Source organism: Diabrotica virgifera, chromosome 5 (assembly GCF_917563875.1).
Source record: "Diabrotica virgifera virgifera chromosome 5, PGI_DIABVI_V3a".
In the NCBI taxonomy this organism is placed as follows: domain Eukaryota; kingdom Metazoa; phylum Arthropoda; class Insecta; order Coleoptera; family Chrysomelidae; genus Diabrotica; species Diabrotica virgifera.
In genome coordinates this window covers 61,677,779-61,702,154 of record NC_065447.1, presented here as the reverse complement: position 1 = coordinate 61,702,154, position 24,376 = coordinate 61,677,779, and the positions used below count along the sequence as shown (strand labels likewise).

The window sequence follows — 24,376 nt, the reverse complement described above, 5'->3', positions numbered from 1 at the left end:
ACGATCACCAACAATTCAGTCCAGATAGTAGCATATGCTGATGACCTAGCGGTGCTGGCGAGAGACAAAAGAACCTTAGAAGATATACGTAACCAGACAAATTGAAAAGGAAGCAGTGAAAAGAGGCCTAACAATAAATAAAGAGAAAACTATATACATGAAAATAGAGAGGAAAAACAAAGATACAGAGGAACGAAATATAAAAATCGGGAATTATAATTTTGAAATAGTCAGTAATTTTCAATACCTAGGAGTCATAATTAACAACAAAAATGAAAGAAATATAGAAATTACCAACAGAATACAAGCGGGTCATAGAGCATATTATAAATACAAAAGTATTTTAAAAAACAAAAAAATCAGCAGAATTACGAAAACCCGAGTATACAGAACAGCAATTCGAACAGTGGTGATATATGGGGCAGAAACCATGAGCCTAACAAAGAGAGAAGAAGAAATGTTAAAAATATTTTAAAGAACAATGGTAAGAAGAATTTATGGACCAAAGAAAACTGTGCACGGAGATTATGAAAGGCTCTTGAATTTAGAAATAAGAGATATACTGGGAGGCGAGGATATAGTGAAAGCTATAAAAACCCAGCGACTACGGTGGTATGGACACTTAAAAAGAATGGTCGAAGAAAAAGATGTAAGGAAAGTTACAATGTGGAACCCAAATATAACAAGGGCAAAAGGAAGACCAAAAAGTAGGTGGAAACACCAGGTATTAGAGGACATAAAAAGATTGAAAGTGCCAAGATGGAGACAGAAAATACAGGACCGGGATATATGGAGTAAAATAACAGAGGAACCCTAGATTAGACTAAACTGGAGAGAAGAAAGAATGTGGAGTGACTCACCACAATAAATGAGTCAATGAGCTCAATAAGAGTGGCTCCAACTCCGCACGGAGTGTATAGCTGTATATACAGGGTGATTGATTAGTGTGAGGAAGCTCAGTAGATCTGTTATAGTAAAAATTACAAAAAAAGTTATTGACAAAAATTGTAGGCAGCTTTAAACTCCACATTTTAAAATTAGTTACAATCTTACAGGGTGTTCCATAAGATGGTGGCAGACCAAACATTTGTTTTTTTAAATGGAACACCCTGTATTTTATTTTAAATTTGAAATCTGCTTCACTTCCACATCACAACAATGTAAAGTTTGATTATGTTATACCGGGTATTTAAAAAGTTATACCCAATATTACCTGAAAATCGTATCAAGTTTACCTCCCTGTATAATTAAAAATGAGTATAGGAGCATTGATCTATTGCAACCATAGTTTTTTAATAATTGTTAAAAATTATAAAACATATTCGTTTTCATAATATTCGTTAAATCAAATACAGGGTAAGTCAAAATGCAAGTACATTATTTTCTTAGTAATTTTAAATAGAACACCCTGTATTTTATATCACTATCAAAAAGTACTAATATCGTACTTCAAATTTTATAAAGTACTCCCTATACCTAAAGATATCAGTTTTCTAAATATTTTTATTTTTCCATCAAAGTATTAATTTGGTAGATATTTTAACGTTTACCAATAATTATTGTGAGTTGGCCATGATTGATTTGTCAAAAACTGAAGTTTGACATTATTGTTTATTATTTCAGTAACGAAATAACGACACAGAAAAGAAAACAATTTATTTCAAATAAAATTTATAAAAAATAATCGACGGAAAATTAAAAAAAAATAACAACACAAAAAAATAAAAAAACAAGAGTAATTTTAACTTATCTTACTTAAGTAAGGTGTTCAAAATGACCTCCCAAAACATCTATGCATACTTGAAAGCGGTCATTGAAAGAGTTGCTTACATTACTAAGCATTTGTAAAGAAATATTTTGAAATGCAATTCGGATTGTATTTTTCATATCATCCCTTGTTGTTGGAGGTATTTTATATACTTCGTTCTTAACGTAACCCCAAAAAAATGAGTCCATTTTATTGAACTCTGGTGACCTTGGGGCCACCTTACCGGTCCATCCCTTCCGATCCATCTTTCACCAAACTGATCATTAAGTTCACCACGTACCTACTAATTCGTTGTGGTGCGCAGGAGCACCGTCATGTAGAAACCACATTTGTTCACGTATATTAAGTGGAACCTCTTCTAATAATATCGGTAACTGATTTACGATAAAATCTAAATAAATCTCACCATTTAAGTTATCTTCAAAAAAATATGGTCCTACTACATGGTTACCGACGATACCTCCCCACACATTTAGAGACCATCTTGTTTGACTATGTGTTACTATGTGGTATGGATTACTTGTTGAATAGTAGTGAAAGTTATGCCTATTAACAGAACCGTCTCGATGGAATGTAGCTTCATCACCAAATAGGACATAATCAAAAAAATCTCTCTGCTCATTAGTTTTTTCTAAGGCCCATTCACAAAATACTACTCGTTTCTGAAAATCATCATTATTTAATTCTTGGTGCTTTTGAATATGATAAGGGTGCATCTTGTTTTTAGATAGAATGTTTTGAACAGAGTAGTAACTAAGTTCTTGTTTATTGGAAATACTCCTTATACTTGTGTGTGGGTTTTCCGTAACTGCCATCAACACACTCATTTCGTTTTCCTCTGTCACACTAGTTTTTGTTCGTTCATGTTTTTCATAATTCACTGAACCAGTGCGGTTAAATTGATCTTTCAATTTTTCAAATGTATCTTGTCTAGGTTGCCGCCTATCTGGAAACCGTTCTTGATAAATTCTAGCTAATAGTAATGAATTTTTATTGCATTCCCCCAAAATCCAGATCATATCAATCTTCATTTCATCAGTAGTAAAATTCATTATTGCTAATTTAAATTGAATTAATTACTGAATTACTAAATAATAATTGTTGCTAATTTACGGTGTACACCAATACTGAATTAATAAACAATAATGTCAAACTGTCAGTTTCTGACAAATCAATCATGGCCAACTCCACAATAATTATTGGTAAACGTTAAAATATCTGCCAAATTAATACTTTGATGGAAAAATAAAAATATCTAGAAAACTGATAACTTTAGGTATAGGGAGTACTTCATAAAATTTGAAGTACGATAATAGTACTTTTTGATAGAGATATAAAATACAGGGTGTTCTATTTAAAATTACCAATAAAATAATGTACTTGCATTTTGACTTACCCTGTATTTGATTTAACCAATATTATGAAAACGAATATGTTTTATAATTTTTAACAAATATTAAAAAACTATGGTTGCAATAGATCAATGTTCCTATGCTCTTTTTTAATTATACAGGGAGTTAAACTTGATACGATTTTCAGGTAATATTGGTTATAACTTTTTAAATACCCGGTATAACATAATAAAACTTGACATTGTTGTGATGTGGAAGTGAAGCAGATTTTAAATTTAAAATAAAATACAGGGTGTTCCATTTAAAAAAACATAAGTTTGGTCTGCCACCATCTTATGGAACACCCTGTAAGACTGGAGCTAATTTTAAAACGTGGAGTTTAAAGCTGCCTACAATTTTTGTCAATAACTTATTTTTGTAATTTTTACTATAACAGATATACTGAGCTTTCTCACACTAATCAATCACCCTGTATATATATATATATATATATATATATATATATATATATATATATATATATATATATATATATATATATATATATATATATATATATATGAGTGTGTTTCAAGGATCTACATCTCATGTTTTATATATATATATATATATATATATATATATATATACAGTTTAACCGTCGATAAGTTAATGTTCTGTGAATGTCGTTATGTTTGTGAAAGTCATGCGCTTCACGCTATTTTTACTTTTAGATTTTGGAACTAGAGTTCCTATTTCCTTTTATTCTTCCAAGTCAGAGTTTTCTTTGGGACGGCCTCGCTGGGCGGTGGGTGGGCGATTATACTTATCAGGCCGATTATAACTGCTAAAACCCCGTAGCAAAAAGAGCCAAACGTCTCTGGTTGATCGGATTCGCGTTATCGGAGCGCGGGTGCGACCAACCAGCGAGATCTGGTCTGGATCGATGACAAAGGGGGCTTATGTTGAATTGGCCCCTCGACCGGCATGCCCAGGCACGCCAACAGGTTTTGGCTCCACTCTGATACACGTGCGAAAAAGGTCGTCGAGCCATAAGTTCGCTTACTTACTTGCGTGTCTGCCACCCCTTTAAGAATTTCATATACACGTATTTAATGATCTTGTTATGTTTTGTATAAGATAATAATTGTCATTTCTCGTGATTTTATTCCTTATCAAATTATATTGAAATCTTCCTGGTAAACTACTTCGTTCGATAACAATTACAACACGATCGATTGTTTTGACTATTCAATCCGTCTTGACGTATTTTTGATAATTTTATTTTAATTCGTGAAAGAATTTTGGTAATTTTGATTAAAAATATTTCCGAGAAGTGTATGTTTTGTTTACGGAAAATAGTGATGAGTTCACTAAGAACCGGCAAAATAACGGAAAAGGCAAGAACATAATACGTTGTGAAATAAAAAGAGATGAAACCACATATTAGAGGTGTGAAATTATGAATAGAAACCTATAAATATTATATCGATAGTTTCCCACCTTTAGACGAAGGAGTTTGGCAACTGCAACTGTGACAGGAGAATTTTATAAAATTTTAGGTCACAGGAGAATTTTAGGTCACAGTTTAACTCCGATACGTCTAAAGGTGGCAAACTATCAATATAATGTAGATTTATAGGTTTCGACTAATAATTTCGCACCTCTCCTAGTTTTATCTCTTTTTTTCACAACGTAATGTTTTCCGACTTTTCCGATATTTTGCCGGTTATTAGCGTACTCATCACTATACAGGGTGTCCAGAAACTCTACCAACAAACGTAGACAGGAGATTCCTCAGATAATTTTAAGACAATTTAACCCAATTCACCTAGTCCGAAAATGCTTCCTAAGGGAGCTAGAGCTCTTTGAAAATGGCGTCGTATAATTAGTTTTTCTTAAGTACCTCCAGAACGCTTTTATTTAGAAAAGCGAAAATTGGTACATTTATTTATCTTCCAGAGATAAATCGATTCCATCCATTTAGAATATCTAGTACCGGTCATAGGCGTCCGTTTTGGGTAGGGCAACGGTTATTTTATCGCATAACTTTTTTGTCTTCAATTTTTAAGCATTTTTGACTCTGGATTATTAAATTGTAAGGTATTTTAGTACTAAAAGGTACTCTGTACTCTCGCTTTAAGTCGATAGGATACACTGTTTTCTAAAAAAATCAATTTGAAAATTTTTCGTTATTTGAATTTCCAAAAAAAAAAATTCAAAAGAGAACTATATAGAAAAACGAAAACTGGTACGTTTATTTATATTTCAGAGATGAATCGATTTCATTAATTGCGAATTTCTAGTACCGGTCATATGCGTTCGTTTTGGGCAGGCCAACGGTTATTTTATCGCATAACTCTTTGTCTTTAATTTTTAAGCATTTTACACTCTAGATTATTAAATTGTGAGGTATTGTGGTACTAAAAGTTACTCTTGCTTTAAGTTGGTAAAATACACAAAGTTTTTCTGAAAACTTTTTAAATTTTTTTTTCAAATTCAAAAAATGAAAAATTTTCAAATCGATTTTTCTAGAAAACGGTGTGTCCTACTGGCTTAAATCAAGAGTACCTTTTAGTAAGGTAAGTGAGCCAAATATTGCCACCTTAACGTTTGGTCGTAAATAAAACATACATTTTTATTAATAAATGAAAACAAATTTGGGTAGTAGTAACGAAATGTATTCCCTTTAACAATATAGTTTAATTATATCAAAAAACTAAACAGAAACTAAATAAAGAATACTTTTTTATTGAGGTTACGAATGGCAATATTAGGACTACAGCTCTCCTATTATTGCCACCCATGTCAATATTATGCACTGCAGAACTGCAGTTAAAAGTAACACATTTTTCCGAAAAAAAAAAGACAATTAAGTAATATAAACTTAATAAACATGTCTGTTAAATATAACTTAAGAACATTGAGGGCAAATAAAGTTTTCTTTGTCATCTTTAGTTAGTCCTACACAGGCCTCGTGAACATATCGACAGCACACTATGCACAAGCGCATATCTTCTTTACTGCAGACTTTACAAAGGAAACAAAACCACGATTCTTCTTTTCTTGATATTTTTGGCACACCGCTTGTTGTTTTTTTGACAACTTTAACTGGATTAACCAATTTTGATTTTGGTGCGAACAAATCTTTGGTAACTTGCTGGGCTTTGCTGTTTAAAGCGGGCTTCCTCTTCACGGTGGGTAATTTAATTTCCGGTGTTATCAGCAATCCTGTATCTTTAAAGGAACTGTTTAAGCATTTGGAGTCAGAAGTTGTTACTTGGTTAGACCCCGGAACATATTTTTTTGTTTCTTTTGTAACCGTATTGCCTGTCTGTTTATATTTTAATTCTCTTAGTGGACTGCCATCTTCAGAGCTGCTGCTCCTTTTAGATCTTTTCATTGGTTCATCTTCACTAGAGACATCATCAAGTGAGTCATCGTGAAGACTAAAATCTGATAATGATTCACTACTTGAGACAGAAATTAAGCGCTTCTTTTTTTTGTTATTAGTTTTTTCTAGCACTTTATATCCGCTTGTACTCGCCTCGTTTTTATCTGCGGGTTCAATTGACTTGCTAGAACTTCTAACGACATCTGATAAATCTTGGCAAGTACTGTGGTTTACTATGTCTTCTTCTCTGTGATTCTTTTTTTTGTTATTAGTTTTTTCTGGTACTTTATATCCGCTTGTACTCGCCTCGTTTTTATCTGTGGGTTCAATCGACTTGCTAGAACTTCTAACGACATCTGCTAAATCTTGGGAAGTACTGTGGTTTACTATGTCTTCTTCTCTGTGGGTGATCAAACTTGGTGCAAAGGCAGCTTCAGGTATAGCATCTGGTCTAAACGGATAAATACCGGTGGCTGCAAAACCGGAGATAATGTTTGATGGTGTCATTGCTTTTAGCCATACTGGAGTAAAAATGTGTCCAAATCTCATTTTGGTGATAGCCATGCCAGGGTTTGTTGTTAAAAACTGTAGGACTTCTTGGTCCCAAAATGTCTCAAAGCTTTTAAACACTGATTTATCCATAGGTTGCAGCTCGTGTGATGTGTTGCTAGGAAGACAAAATAAAGTTATGTCCATGCGATTAGCTGCTTCAACTATGGAAATATCTAGGTGACATTTAGCTCCATCAAATATTAGTAGGGTAGGACCAGGGTTTTTGAATGAAGAGAAATGGTCAAGCCACGAAATAAATGCTTCACATGTCATACTACCTTTATTTGTGACAATAGCTTTTGAGCCAGGGGGCAAGTGATCAGACCATTCAGGTTTAAACCTTTGCCCTTTAAATAGCACAAAAGGTGGTATCGCTTGACCAAGTGCATTTCCGCAACCTACAATTGACACGTTTTCTCCGTGTTCGGGTGCGGTTAAATGTACCCGTTTTGCTCCCTTTCTAGCAAAAACAATTTGTTGCTTATGGATTGTCAATCTGCACCCTTTTTCGTCAATATTATATATGCTACCAGGTTTGTCAAATAGATTTAGCTTTTCTATGGTATCTCTCAATTTATGAAAGTAGTCATCGACAATTGTTTTATTCATTTTTTGGGCTCGAGCCATATTCATTTGTTGAGCTTTTCGCCTAGCTACCTCTGGATGCCTGCACAAGAATAACTTAAGCCACTTTCTACCAGCTTTATTTGACTCTTTAGAAAATGGATTTGGAATGCGATTTGTTATAGCGAAAGAAAACACACTTTTCATTAAAACTTTGCTAGTAATAGGCATTCCTACCTCAGCTAATCTGTAAATCTTTTCCACAAGATCATTTTCTTGTGCTGCAGATAACACCGGTGATCTTCCAAGCTTTTTTACTGGATTTTGCGTTCTGTGATGAAGACCTAGCGTTGAGCGAGGAATGTTGTAACTCTTGGCAGCACCTTTGATGGACATTCCGTCCGCTATAGCTTGCAGCGCCGAGCGTAGATCTTCTTCTGACCATTGAGCTCGTTTTCTTGGCATTCTGCAAAAAAGTTTAATATTTAGTCCCTAATATTGCCACTAGTCCCTAATATTGCCACTGGCAATAATAGGAAATATTAGCTATGGCAATATTAGGAACAAATGGCATGCAGACAAAAACATCCGTAACTTAAAATTACATTTGAAATAATTAATGGAATTCATAAAATAAGAACCACTGGAGTGTACTTACCTAAATGTAATTAAAAAAATCCAGGCAACTTTAATATGTCTCGCGTAGGGTCAACGAAAAAAACAGGTTTATTTATACCGCAGACACCAAAAACAAATAGCGTGCTCCTTCATCCGACGATTACCATAGACTAAAACCGCCGAATAAAAAACGGGTTGCTAATAGACAGAGACACTCGCTACTGTTGTCACCTTATTTGCAACGTCGATAATATCTGCGATATAGGGAGTGGCAGTATTAGGAACAGTGGCAATATTTGGCGAACCAGAATACCTCACAATTTAATAATCCAGTGTCAAAAATGCTTAAAAGTTAAAGACAAAAAAGTTATACGATAAAATAACCGTTGCCCTACCCAAAACGGACGCCTATGACCGGTACTAGAAATTCGAAAAGGATGGAATAGATTTATCTCTGGAAGATAAATATGTATGTGTACCAATTTTCGTTTTTCTAAATAGAAGCGTTCTGGAGGTATTTAAGAAAAGCTAATTATAACACGCCATCTTCAAAGAGCTAAGAGCTCTAGCTTAGGAAGCATTTTCGGATTAGGTGAATTGCGTTAAAATAACTTAAAATTATATGAAGAATCTCCTGTCTTCGTTTGTCGGTAGAGTTTCTGGACACACTGTATAGTATACAGTGATAAGTGCGAGCCATGGCCGATGACAAACGCTGTCGTCGTTCGTACACACCTAAACTTTACGCAGACAGGATTTCTCTGACCTGCCATGGTTCGCTCCGGGAGCTGTAGGAATGTTCAATTGTGATATAGTTGCTGTAAGTCCAACATAATCGCTGCGGCACAAGCGATTGCTCTCCGCATACTAGTCGATTCAGTTTGCTCACATCTTTCTACCAGGAAGAACACATTTTTTATATACAGTCCGTCTAATTTACTTACCGTTGCACGTCATTATTTACGTTAGAGATCTAAGTTGACATTGTTGCCCAATTGCAAACAATTCTTGAATTCATTTTAAATCAAATACATCACACAATGTTTGCGGATGTGAATTATACAGCAAAACAAATTAATATTCAATGTAAATAAATAAAAACTTTAGAAATAAAAAACAAGAATTAAGTTATAATCTTACGTTAAAGTACATAATAAAAAACAGTAAATATAATGAAACAAATACTTATAGCATTGTTTATATAGGGATATAAACAATGTTTATATATAAACAATGCTTGTTTATATATATATATATATATATATATATATATATATATATATATATATATATTGTTAAGATATGTAAAATTTGAATTAATATGGTTTCGATCTTAATATTTTAGAAAAGTTAAAACATATAATAAAAATATACCAAAATTCATTTCGAAGAAATGAAAGTCAATTATCTTTGGATGGCCGTAGGTAAACAAAATTTAAATAGGGATTAAGTATTTTCTTTGTACAGTTAGTATGATAAGGAAGTGGTTATGTGTTTGGACAATGAGACCGGGTTAGGGAACAATTGTATTTAGAAATTTAAATGAATGTAATCTCCTTAAAAACCGATTGGCATGTAATTAGTTTTAGGAAATTTCTAATGGTAGGAAAAGTTGGTGTTGAATCTGACATGGACAATTGGGAATTTAATTCTTTGGAATCGTTGTCAGTGGACTTTCATAATTTTTTACATAATTTAATTTTACGGTAGAATAATTTTTTCAACGTTACTGTTTAGTGCTGGCCTTTAAACGAATGTGATTCTAGACGATAGTTGTTAAATGATCGTCAAGTCGAATAGTGGTGATCTCTGAGAGTCTCCTGAAGTAGTAAGGCAGATAAATGAATAGCTGTGAGTTTGTTGAAATAAGTGTCCTGACGGAGGCTCATCACGTAAAACATTGTAAGTTATATTGTTCTACTTATATTCCAAGAGTCACCGTTGCATGCCGGAACGAGAAATATATTCAGTTTATTGAGAGGAGAAAAGGCTAGCATTGTTTTTTGAAAGATACGTGCATCTGTAGGGGGTCATTGATGACAATAGGCTTGCAATAGTTTGTTGCGAGATTGCTGACTACATAGGGGGCTGCTAAGAGTAAATTGTAGGCGACCAGAGACAAGAATTTGGACAACTCATCATCCGAGAGACAGTTTTATTTTTTTTTGTAGAATTATTCATAACGCAAATTTCAATAAGTACTTTAGATAGTGGTAGGAGTATTTCAATAATCAGAATAGGAGATATTATTTTTAGAGGATATTTTGAGGGTGAATTTATTTCAATAGATGTTTTTGTACCATATATGTGTTTTATTCCGTTAGTCTTTGACCTTATTTATCATATGTAAAGCAAAGGAGATATTGAAGCACGAGAATATAAAACCCTGAGATTAGAGCATTAAATAGTGTGATTAAATCATAAGTGCATCATTAAAATTAAATTTAATTAATTAATTAATTATCTAATCAATTGCTTTGAGCACACCGATCTTTGAATATCACATTAACTGGAGCCCAGAACGTGGTGGCTTAAAAAATATCGCAGCTTTGCATTTGATGGTAGGGAAAGAGATAAGGAATAACTACAGGTGATCCAGAGATAATTTGACAATTTTTCCAGGTGTAAAAATATTTTTGATTTATGGATTGATCGTAGGTAGTTGATATTTACTGCTATTGAATTATTTAATATTTTTACCAATCGTACATTTGATATTTATTTTGAAATTTACTGATTGCATATTTGATATTTGTGGCGAAAATTTATTAAATTTGGGGAGAAATATTTGTCGTGTTGTGCAACTTATAGAGTGTTGTAAAATTTCACATTTGGCGGGGACAAAGAAAACAGTAACAAAAAGAAACAACATGTCGACCACAAGGAGGCAAAGCAAAATGCAAGAAAGCAGAGAGAATAACAGAGAAGAGGAAAAAATTGTTGAAGAAGGATTGGGTAATGAAGGAGATACAACGATTATGGAGAGAAAAGAACAGGAATTAACAGGAATAGAGAAACTATTGCAACTGATGCAACTCCAATCACAACAAATGGATAGAAATCAACAGGAAACAAAAAGGACAATGCAAGAAAATCAACAGGAATCAAAACGAGCCATGGAAGAAACACAACAAAAAATAGAGAAAAATCAACAGGAAGCAAAACGAGCCATGGAAATAACACAACAAAAAATGGAAGAAACACAAAGAGAAATATCACAGAGAATAGAACAGAAATTGGAAGAGAATGATGGCAAATTGGAAAAGCGTTTGGAAAAATATGAAAATGAAGTGAAAGCCTGTTTAGAAAAAGTTAGAGAAGAAACAGAAAGGAAACTGAAGATGCAACGAGAAGAAATAGAAACTAAAATGAAGGATATTAAGACTGTGCAGAAGATGGAATTAGAACAGTTAGAAAGCAAATTTGAAAATGCAATACAAGAAGACAGGCGAGAAATAGAAGAAAAATTTAAGCAAAACGAAAAACAAATTGCGGAACTCAAGAATCAACAGAATTGTGGAGAAAGAAGGGAAATGATTATCCTTGGTACAAGCGACGCGAAAATACAATTTGGAGGGGATATTAGAAAAACACACCCAGTACCATTTGTTAAAAATTTGAAAACCAAATTGCAACATATTAGATATTTTGACGACTGCAAAGAAACAATTAGAAACCATCTGAAAGAAGGAGCAGCGTTATGGTATGAAAGTAAAGAAGATGAGTTTGAAAATTGGACAGATTTCGAAAATAAATTTCTCAACTATTTCTGGGGGAAAGTTAAACAGAGGGAAATCAACCAAGAGCTACAGAATGGAAGATATCACGAGAAAATGGGAATATCGGAAGAAAGATATGCTTTGCAGATATATAACAATTCCAAATATCTAGACTACAAATACTCTACCGAACAACTGGTAGAAATGATAAGCAGACATTTCGAAGAAACGCTGGAGGACCACGTGATTTTGAGAAACTATCAAGATATTGATAGTTTGTGCCAATTCCTTCAAGTAAGGGAAGCAAAAAGAAGAGAAATGCGAAACAGAAGACAACATGAACAATATAATGGACCGGCAAGAAGGTATCAATCAAATTATGACCAGAGAAACCGACATGCCCAATCAACAAACGAAGATAGGCCGAGAGAATACCAAAATTACAATAGACAACAAAATTATGATAACAGGAATCACGCAAAAAATAGAACATATGAAAATCACAACAGAAACAGAGATGCACAAAATCCTCCGACTAGGAATACGAACGAACAAAGGGACGGTAGAAACAATCAGAATTTCCAACGACAAAATAGAAGGGAGATGAATCATGTAACAATAGAAAACGAGGAAGAAGATGTATGCAATGAATCCAGACAGGATTTTCAATAAAGCATCCACTGAACAAACATAAACAACTCTCCGGTATATTTTGTCATCCGAGAGAGTTTATACAGTTGGCGGGAAATGAAAGACAAAGTTCTAATTCAAATTTAATATTCTTAGATGCATTTATAAAACATAAAGCGATTAAAATTTTGATTGATTCTGGATCGGAGATATCGTTAATCAATAAGAAACTAGTAAAAGAATTAAATTTGGACAGATTTGTGTATAAAATTCCTAGGGTTGCTTTAGTGGGTGCAAACAACAAAAAATTGACGACAGTAAATGAAGGTTTGGGAGTGCGGATCAGAGTGGGAGACAAATACTATATTATGCAATGTGTGGTGATCGAAGATTTAAACCATGATATGATAGCGGGAATTGATGAATTGAGTGAAAAACATATCACCATAAATTTTTCGGAGAATAAACTGGAAATCAGAGCAGAACCAGACAACATAGAAGAAGAAATGGAAATAGATAGGAAAATAATTGTTGAAAAGATAAATGAACAGGAAAAACATAAAGAAATCAATATGACTGTAGAGGAAAAACAGAAAGTACAAGAAAAAAATCAACCAAAAAAAAAAAAAAGAAGGAAGAAAAAGAAGAAGAGTTCAAAAAGAAAGAAGGAAAACAAGGTGGATACAAGAGAAAGACAGGAAATCGAAGGTACGGAAGAATTGTCGGCAATCGACGATAAAACAGAAAGGAAGCAGGAAGAAAAGGAAGTTCTCATAAGAGAAATGAAAGAAAATTAAAATGTGGAGAAAACATGGAAAAGGAAGTAGAGAAGATTCTAGAAAATTATGGAGATTTGATTAATGAAGAAAGCCGAGTGGCTAAAAATTATGAACATTCTTTTAAAGTTAAAAACTTAGAAAATTTTAAATCCAAGACATATCCAATCCCGTATAAATACAGGCAAAGCGTCGGACAGGAAATTGAAAAAATGATCGAAGACAAGGTGATAGAAAGATGTGACTCTCCATATATCAACCCGATAGTATGCGTTAAAAAATCGAGTGGTGATTTGCGATTATGTTTAGATGCAAGAAACATTAATTCACACACAATCGCGCAATACGAAGCGCCTTTGAACATCGAAGCCATATTTGGACGAATCACAGAGTCACACATTTTTTCCAAAATCGATTTGAAACATAGTTTTTGGTTAATACCTTTGGCAGAGAAATGTCGAAATTATACCGCTTTTTCGATCGACGGAGTGGTATACCGATTTAGGGTGGTACCATTTGGCCTACAGAGTGCATGCGCTGCTTTGGTTCGCGCATTGAACACAATCTTAAATAGGCATGGAGAATTTGTTGTACATTACATAGATGATTTATTAATTTTCTCACCAGATATAACAAGCCATCTACGACATATTCACACTGTGCTAGAAGAACTGGATCAAGCGGGATTGAAATTAAATATTAAAAAGTGTCAGTTTTTCCAAAAGGAAATACTGTATTTAGGATTCAAATTAGACACAAAAGGGATTAGTCTTGCAGAAGATAGAATCGAAATTATAAATAACTACGCTAGGCCAACCAATTTAAAAACATTGCGGGGATTTTTGGGAATGGTAAACTATTTCAAAAAACTAATACCAGACATCAGCACAAAAGAAATACCGTTGATAGCATTACTTAAGAAAAATGTTAGGTGGAAATGGGGAACGGAACAAGAAATGGCTTTCAAAAATTTAAAAGGAGCTTTCTCCACAGCTGTAAGAGTACACCACCCAAGATATGATCAACCTTTCATTCTCCGGACCGATGCTTCCATAACAAAATTCGCAGGGGTGTTATCACAGATCCAAGACGATGTAGAGGTGCCAATCTGTTTTGTCTCCCGTGTAACCAAAACATATGAGAGAAAGTACAGCGTTACTGAATTAGAGTTCGCCAGTGTGTTATTTTGTGTAAATAAATTACGGTTTTACCTACTAGGGGCAAAATTCACCATTGAAACAGACCATGCAGCTTTGATACATATAATGAAAAATAGGCTGGTAAATAATAGAATTCATAGGGGCATTCTTTTACTTCAAGAGTATGATTTTGAATTTAAATATATCAAAGGAACTGACAATATCTTGGCTGATGCGTTGACGAGAGATGAACAATTCCGCAAAGAGGACCACAAAACTCTCCACGTTGGCATGAACATAATGAGAGAAGAAGCAGGCTTATTTTCTTTGGCTCAGATCAGGGAAAATCAGGAACAACTGGATGAAAGAGAAAAGCAAAGGGTCGAACAAGAGGATAACTTATATTTTAAGAGGGTCGATGGTAGAGAACTATATGTAATCAAGGAACAGATGGCAAAAGAAGTTTTAGCAAAATTACACTGTGACAACGGACACATTGGAAGCAGGAAGGTGTGGCTTATGTTCAGGGAGAACTACATTTGTCGAAAGGACTATACAATAGCCAAAGAGATGACTCGAAATTGCGAGACATGCCAAAAGTGTAAAAGTAAGAATTTCAAAAACGAAAACATCACAAAAAACGTCATAGCTCGGAAGAAACTGGATATTGTCGCCATTGATATGTTGAGCGATTTAATAACAACAACACAGAGGAATAAACACATATTAGTTATGGTGGATGTTTTTTCAAAGTATTTAAAACTGTACCCATGTAGAACCACGAAAGGAGCTGAAATACTTCGGAAGATAGACGATTTTATCGAAACAGTGGGAAGACCAGACAATATTTTGTTGGACAATGCAACATACTTTAGGAACGACCGTTTTAACCCTGCTGTCTTGTTCGGGTCTCTTTGACCCAAAAAATAATTTATTTCTTATTTTACAAATTATTACGCGGCATAACGATTTGGTGTTTCGTGACTTTATTACGTAATATGAGGTCTTTTAATTGCATATGAGATAAATAATCAACTTCCTTATATTTTTGATAAAAATTAAATTTTTACCTAGAGTACGTTCGGGTCAATGTGACCCGCGTATTTAAACCGTTAAAAATTACCTGTGTATGTGTGCTTAGTTGGCAGTATTCTATATTGGCAGTACCTGTGTGTTTATCAGCCGGATACGCCTGTAAATAAAACAGGTCTCTGCAAGCTAAAACTTGTAAAATAAACTGAAGTATAGCAGGACGAAGTATGAAGTTGCAAACCAAATTATAAATATGACCAACATGGACGGACCTTAGACGGTCTTTGGAACCAACAGAAAAGACATGAAGAAAGTTGTTGGTTTCCAAGCATACATTGGTCTTTTATTTTTAGCTCGAGTTTATAAGTCCGATGGTGAATCAACTAAAAATTTTTGGAATGAATGAAGAAACGGGTCGTAGTATATTTCAATCAACAATGTCACTTGATATATTTACAAAAAGTTTGCAAGTAATACGTTTTGATAACAAAACTACTAGACAGGATAGGAGACGTTTTGATAAACTTGCTGCAATACGTGAAATTTATGAAACATAGTTAGAAAATGTACCAAAATTTTTTAACCCTGATGAAAATGTCACCGTCGATAAGCAACTAGTTGCTTTTAGAGGCCGCTCTCTCTTCAAATGGTATAATCCAAGCAAGCCAGCGAAATATGGCACAAAAGTTTGAGTTCTTTTGTAATTATGAACAAAAAAACTTCTTATGCTCTAAAATTGAAGATCTATACAGGAATGCGTGTGATGTGTGACTTGAGTAGTGATTTGGAAGGCCACAGTTTACGTGTAAAACTTTTTTACGTCGTAAAATTTAGGACAATTTCTTCTAAAACAAAGTAGATACAATGCCGGGGATTATAAGTAAAATAAACCGGAGCTTTCAGCAAAAATCGCAAATAAAGAAATTCATAGCTCGTCTGTTTTGCTTCATGCAAGATACCACTGTTGTTGACAATATTTTTAAAAATAATAGAAATGGTGTTCTTATGAGTACTTTGCATCTTGAATCGATGCATGCATCATTTTCACCAAATGAAAAAGCCCCAAATTATTTTAGATTACAATTCAAATAACGGAGCAGTGGATACTCTATAGATTAGCTTGTTGGCACGTATACATGTAAGAAGAGATAAATCGGTGGCCAATGATTGTTTTTCTACTCTGCTAGACATTTCTGCCTACAACGGGTTCATGTTATGGGCATCAATAAATAATATCCAATGGAATACCAATAAATTGGGAAAACGGCGAATTTTTCTTGAGGAATTGTAAAAAAAACTAATAAAACCAGTCATCATTTTCAGAAAAAATATACCAATAACTAAAGTCTCTCACGAAATGGTAAAAAGGACACGAGCAGGAACAAGTAGATAAGATGGAAATGCTAGTGAACCTTCTATGCACAATCTAACTCCGCCTGCTAAACGAACAAGCTGTAAACTTGCCCTAAAAACGATAACAAGACGAATTGTTATGTTGTATATATCACAAACATATTTGTAAAATCCATTATTTTTATTACTGTCCCTGTTGTGAACTAAATTAAATTTTTGTAGATATCTGTTACTAGGCTTTTTGAAAGAAAAAATGCCTTTTTATTATTGTTAATAAAGTTTAATTTACATTAACAACATAATTTTTGTTGAATTAACCATAATTTCTTGTTAATAAAGTTTTATTTATCACCATTGGGTTATTTTATTTCGATTAAGGAGCGTAAACCATAGTTGGGTCATATTGACCCGAACAGTACATTTGTGTAGTTGACTCGAACGGGACAGCAGGGTTAAAGGGGAATTAAGAGAGAGAGGCATAAATACAAAATTTGTAAGCATCCGACATCCACAGAGCAACCCATCAGAGCGTTTTATACAAGAAGTCACAAAATTTCTAAGAATTGCTGCGGAAGAACATCATCGACATTGGGACAGAAAAGTGTTTGAAATAGAGACGTATTTGAACTGTGCACCAAATACGGTTACCAAGGAGACGCCTTTATATGTAATGAAAGGAACAATGCCTACGAGACCGTGGGAAGACACCGCCCCCAGACAATACGAAGAAGTGATCGAGGTGGTTCAACGAAGATTGAGACGAAGTGGAGAGAAATATCTCCAAAGGCAAGAGAGGACCCGAAGAAGAAGGCCGGTTACATTCCAGAAAGGGGATAAAGTTTTAGTGAGGGCACTAAGGGTGTCCAATTTACAAAATGGTATTTGTGCTAAATTGATGCCGGTATTTGAAGGTCCATATAGGGTCAATACGGAAAATGGGGTAAATAGTTATGAATTAGCGCATATAGAGACAGGCAAGATACGGGGTATTTTTAACATTCACGACATTTATAAGTATCATGAGTAGAGTTTGGTAACATAATGGAATAATTTGATCCTAAAAAAAACTTGTGTCATTTAAATAAATAACAGAGTTTTTCGGCAAATCAAATGGCGGGGAGTTGTTAAGATATGTAAAATTTGAATTAATATGGTTTCGATCTTAATATTTTAGAAAAGTTAAAACATATAATAAAAATATACCAAAATTCATTTCGAAGAAATGAAAGTCAATTATCTTTGGATGGCCGTAGGTAAACAAAATTTAAATAGGGATTAAGTATTTTCTTTGTACAGTTAGTATGATAAGGAAGTGGTTATGTGTTTGGACAATGAGACCGGGTTAGGGAACAATTGTATTTAGAAATTTAAATGAATGTAATCTCCTTAAAAACCGATTGGCATGTAATTAGTTTTAGGAAATTTCTAATGGTAGGAAAAGTTGGTGTTGAATCTGACATGGACAATTGGGAATTTAATTCTTTGGAATCGTTGTCAGTGGACTTTCATAATTTTTTACATAATTTAATTTTACGGTAGAATAATTTTTTCAACGTTACTGTTTAGTGCTGGCCTTTAAACGAATGTGATTCTAGACGATAGTTGTTAAATGATCGTCAAGTCGAATAGTGGTGATCTCTGAGAGTCTCCTGAAGTAGTAAGGCAGATAAATGAATAGCTGTGAGTTTGTTGAAATAAGTGTCCTGACGGAGGCTCATCACGTAAAGCATTGTAAGTTATATTGTTCTACTTATATTCCAAGAGTCACCGTTGCATGCCGGAACGAGAAATAGATTCAGTTTATTGAGAGGAGAAAAGGCTAGCATTGTTTTTTGAAAGATACGTGCATCTGTAGGGGGTCATTGATGACAATAGGCTTGCAATAGTTTGTTGCGAGATTGCTGACTACATAGGGGGCTGCTAAGAGTAAATTGTAGGCGACCAGAGACAAGAATTTGGACAACTCATCATCCGAGAGACAGTTTTATTTTTTTTTGTAGAATTATTCATAACGCAAATTTCAATAAGTACTTTAGATAGTGGTAGGAGTATTTCAATAATCAGAATAGGAGATATTATTTTTAGAGGATATTTTGAGGGTGAATTTATTTCAATAGATGTTTTTGTACCATATATGTGTTTTATTCCGTTAGTCTTTGACCTTATTTATCATATGTAAAGCAAAGGAGATATTGAAGCACGAGAATATAAAACCCTGAGATTAGAGCATTAAATAGTGTGATTAAATCATAAGTGCATCATTAAAATTAAATTTAATTAATTAATTAATTATCTAATCAATTGCTTTGAGCACACCGATCTTTGAATATCACATTAATATATATATATATATATATATATATATATATATATATATATATATATATATATATATAAAAAACAAAATATGCACAAGATGGAATGCAACCATAGACACGTGTTTCTGACTTATTAGTCGTCATCAGTATGATATAGCTAAACAGGAGCAATGCAACCAATTTGTGGCTGTAATGTTAGAAGACCCTCAGGATTCGAGAGCAACAACTAACAAATCCACGGAGGAAGCTACAGCTACCTGAGGCAAGGAATGCCAAACGTTTAGAACGTTTTAAACAATCAAACAAGGAGAGGTTAGCGCGAGTTAATAGATATCGGCATGGCTCGCAATAAGTATGAAAAACAAAATATGCACAAGATGGAATGCAACCATAGACACGTGTTTCTGACTTATTAGTCGTCATCAGTATGATATAGCTAAACAGGAGCAATGCAACCAATTTGTGGCTGTAATGTTAGAAGACCCTCAGGATTCGAGAGCAACAACTAACAAATCCACGGAGGAAGCTACAGCTACCTGAGGCAAGGAATGCCAAACGTTTAGAACGTTTTAAACAATCAAACAAGGAGAGGTTAGCGCGAGTTAATAGATATCGGCATGGCTCGCAATAAGTATGAAAAACAAAATATGCACAAGATGGAATGCAACCATAGACACGTGTTTCTGACTTATTAGTCGTCATCAGTATGATATAGCTAAACAGGAGCAATGCAACCAATTTGTGGCTGTAATGTTAGAAGACCCTCAGGATTCGAGAGCAACAACTAACAAATCCACGGAGGAAGCTACAGCTACCTGAGGCAAGGAATGCCAAACGTTTAGAACGTTTTAAACAATCAAACAAGGAGAGGTTAGCGCGAGTTAATAGATATCGGCATGGCTCGCAATAAGTATGAAAAACAAAATATGCACAAGATGGAATGCAACCATAGACACGTGTTTCTGACTTATTAGTCGTCATCAGTATGATATAGCTAAACAGGAGCAATGCAACCAATTTGTGGCTGTAATTGCCTCAGGTAGCTGTAGCTTCCTCCGTGGATTTGTTAGTTGTTGCTCTCGAATCCTGAGGGTCTTCTAACATTACAGCCACAAATTGGTTGCATTGCTCCTGTTTAGCTATATCATACTGATGACGACTAATAAGTCAGAAACACGTGTCTATGGTTGCATTCCATCTTGTGCATATTTTGTTTTTCATACTTATTGCGAGCCATGCCGATATCTATTAACTCGCGCTAACCTCTCCTTGTTTGATTGTTTAAAACGTTCTAAACGTTTGGCATTCCTTGCCTCAGGTAGCTGTAGCTTCCTCCGTGGATTTGTTAGTTGTTGCTCTCGAATCCTGAGGGTCTTCTAACATTACAGCCACAAATTGGTTGCATTGCTCCTGTTTAGCTATATCATACTGATGACGACTAATAAGTCAGAAACACGTGTCTATGGTTGCATTCCATCTTGTGCATATTTTGTTTTTCATACTTATTGCGAGCCATGCCGATATCTATTAACTCGCGCTAACCTCTCCTTGTTTGATTGTTTAAAACGTTCTAAACGTTTTGGCATTCCTTGCCTCAGGTAGCTGTAGCTTCCTCCGTGGATTTGTTAGTTGTTGCTCTCGAATCCTGAGGGTCTTCTAACATTACAGCCACAAATTGGTTGCATTGCTCCTGTTTAGCTATATCATACTGATGACGACTAATAAGTCAGAAACACGTGTCTATGGTTGCATTCCATCTTGTGCATATTTTGTTTTTCATACTTATTGCGAGCCATGCCGATATCTATTAACTCGCGCTAACCTCTCCTTGTTTGATTGTTTAAAACGTTCTAAACGTTTGGCATTCCTTGCCTCAGGTAGCTGTAGCTTCCTCCGTGGATTTGTTAGTTGTTGCTCTCGAATCCTGAGGGTCTTCTAACATTACAGCCACAAATTGGTTGCATTGCTCCTGTTTAGCTATATCATACTGATGACGACTAATAAGTCAGAAACACGTGTCTATGGTTGCATTCCATCTTGTGCATATTTTGTTTTTCATACTTATTGCGAGCCATGCCGATATCTATTAACTCGCGCTAACCTCTCCTTGTTATATATATATATATATATATATATATATATATATATATATATATATATATATATATATATATATATATATATATATATATATATATATATATATATATATATGCAATGAACAAAGAATATAAACAAATATGAAGTGTCATCACCGCAACTGTCAAATAAATGTTACCAATTTATGCCAAAATATCACCTTCGTTCGATTATAGTTACAGTGTATTCCGAACAAATGTGCTTCATAAAAACGCTTTATAATACATTTATACAAATTAAATGAAACATATTATTGTGTATTTCTTTAAGTTAACATTAACAGAAATCTTTAAATATTATTTCTACGCGTATATAATAAAATATGCCTAGTGGCTGTAACGCCAGTGTACTCGGCAAAGTGATTTCCACAAAGCTACTAGCACTACATTCAACGAACATAACATTCACCGATCTTAAAAAAATCTTAAAATTTAATTTAGCGCAAAAATAAACAAACAACGAAGGAAACAAAAGGCCGTCCGCACATGGGGCGACGCTCGATGCAGTCGACTCGATCCAGTCGCGTAAGGCGCGTTTTCACGGGTCGATCTGGGTAGAACGGTTTGGATCGTTCGACCATAATTCGATCTGTGCCGAAAGCAAAAAGGTTTACACGACAGTCGATGAATGTTGAATTAATTGTAGTACAACATGGCGTCACGTGAAATTCTTAAAGTAGGTGTGCAATTAATTTGTTATGCAATTCGAGAAGAAATCGCCAAAACAAACAAAAATAAACGAAGGTGGAGGACCCGACCGTGGATTTTAAGACGAAATACTCATGGTGCATCACAAAGCCTGCTCCAAGAAATGGTTGTGGAAGATCCAGAGGCTTATAGAAATCATCTAAGAATGAATAATGCACATTTTAAAGAACTTTTAGAAAAAACTGCACGCTAGAAGTACTCTACTCAGTCAGCTTTCGGCACGTTGTGTTTCTGTTCGACGAGGTGTTTACACATATTCGATTCCAGTCGTTCGACATCGATTCGGCGACAATCGCCTATCAAAAGTAGACAGTCTTTCTACTTCCGTCGAATCGACTCACTCCGCCGAACGGCCAAGTCGATTTAAGTTGGATTTATAGTTTGACGTAGCGTAGACGTAGACGTAACGTAGACGCACTGGAAAAGTTCAACACCGAGTTTTGTGTACTCTTGTTTATAAATGAACGCAAGCGCCTGACGGAACGCAAGAGAAACGTAACGTAACGGAAGAGTTCACCAACTTTCATCTCTTACAGTACGTTTCTTATGTCTGGCCAATCAAAATCAAGAATTTTGTTCTGTCACCCAAAGCCCAAAGTGGACACGCCCTCATCCATTTTGTAAGGTTAAGGTGTTTATTAACATATTCGAATTTTGTTAATTATTTGTTACAGTTAGGACCGGTTGTTCGAACGCTAATCAGAAATGATCATTATCAAATATTTAATTACTGTCACCAACTGTCAATGTCAACTTTATTTGGGTTGCTGAAAACCTAATTATGGATTACAATTATGCAATTATTTAATCAATTATGTTAATAATTGTTATGTTAATTGATTACCTAATCTCATAATTATAATCAATTATGTTTTCAGCAACCCAATCAAAGTTGATATTGACAGTTGGTGACAGTAATTAAATATTTGATAGTGATCATTGTTGATTAGCGTTCGAACAACCGGCCCTTAAGTTATCAATTTAATAAAAATATATCATGGTGTAGTTTCAATATTTCAGATAAATATGAGTTGTTTATTAGTCTAATTCTGGGTTATCCACACATATACGATAGGTAAATCCAATAAACATTAAACATTTTAAAGACTAGGAAATGAAACAAAATAGTTGGAAATACCACGGCACTAAGGAGCATACCTTCGTGTATTTCCTAATCCATGTAACACCAAAACGGATACCTATATATTATAATAAATAATAGTATAAATAAATTAACACAAAGTGTAACAAATGTTGTTAAATTAAGTCATTCTTTCTACTCATGCGTAAAAATTCCGCTACGTCGAATTATAAATTGGCATATTATTTTCTTACGTTTCCAGTCCGTTTCTTCCGTCTCCGTTGCGTCTACGTTTACGCTACGTCAAACTATAAATCCAACTTTATGGTTAAAGGCGCGTTTGCACGAGTCGATCTGGATTGAACGATATAGATCGATTATTAAATCGAAAGCAAATTGAATATGTAAACCATAAATCGACTTGGCCGTTCGGCGGAGTGATGAGTCGATTCGACGATACTTTTGATAGGCGATTGTCGCCGAATCGATGTCGAACGACTGAAATCGAATGTGTAAACACCTCGTCGAACTGAAACACAACATATTTGTATCGTTTTTTTGAATTTTCCCAACATTTTTTTCTAAATGTTCTTTAAACTGTGCATTATCCATTCTTAGATGATTTCTATAAGCCTCTGGATCTTCCACAACCATTTCTTGGAGCAGGCCTTGTGATGCACCATGAGTATTTCGTCATAAAATCCACGGTCGGGTCCACCACCTTCGTTTATTTGTCTTTTTGTTTGATTTGGCGATTTCTTCTCGAATTGCATAACAAATTAATTGCACACCTACATTAGGAATTTTACGTGACGCCATTTGTACTACAATTAATTCAACATTCATCGACTGTCGTGTAAACCTTTTTGCATTCGGCACAGATCGAATTCTGGTCGAACGATCCAAATCGTTCAACCCAGATCGACCCGTGAAAACGCGCCTTTAGGATTGCAAAATCTCGTCTTGTACGACTCTCGTCCCCTGCGATCCGTAAAGTACGAGAAAGTTCGAGTGAGACACACGTTTTCAGTCATGGAAGTAAGTTTATTTTATTTGTTTCCTTAGGTTTTTGTTGATTTTTGCGTTAAATTAAATTTTAGTTTTTTTTTAAGATCGGTGCATGTTATGTTCATTGATTATGGTACTTTGAGCCCGATCAAAGAACAAACAATTTTCCGAAAACCTCCAAAAAAATAAAGGAAGGATAAAAATTTGGGAATAGGTAGTTGAAATTGTCTATTATTATATTAGAAAA

The 24,376-nt window shown here is 34.4% G+C and overlaps 1 protein-coding gene across 1 annotated transcript; it reads right to left on the bottom strand.

The window, feature by feature from the left end:
* Positions 1-5,816: 5,816 nt before the first annotated feature.
* On the bottom strand, positions 5,817-8,466 carry LOC126884181 (uncharacterized). Its single transcript, XM_050650030.1, has 2 exons — positions 8,268-8,466; positions 5,817-8,075 (listed from the first exon to the last, which is right to left on the bottom strand). The coding sequence occupies exon 2, from the start codon at positions 8,072-8,074 to the stop codon at positions 6,014-6,016; it is 2,061 nt and encodes a 686-aa protein (XP_050505987.1). The 5' UTR covers position 8,075; positions 8,268-8,466; the 3' UTR covers positions 5,817-6,013.
* Between the last annotated feature and the right edge of the window lie 15,910 nt (positions 8,467-24,376).

Coding starts and splice junctions, on each gene's coding strand:
- LOC126884181 (XM_050650030.1), bottom strand. CDS start 8,074: ATGCCAAGAAAACGAGCTCAATGGTCAGAAGAAGATCTACGCTCGGCG.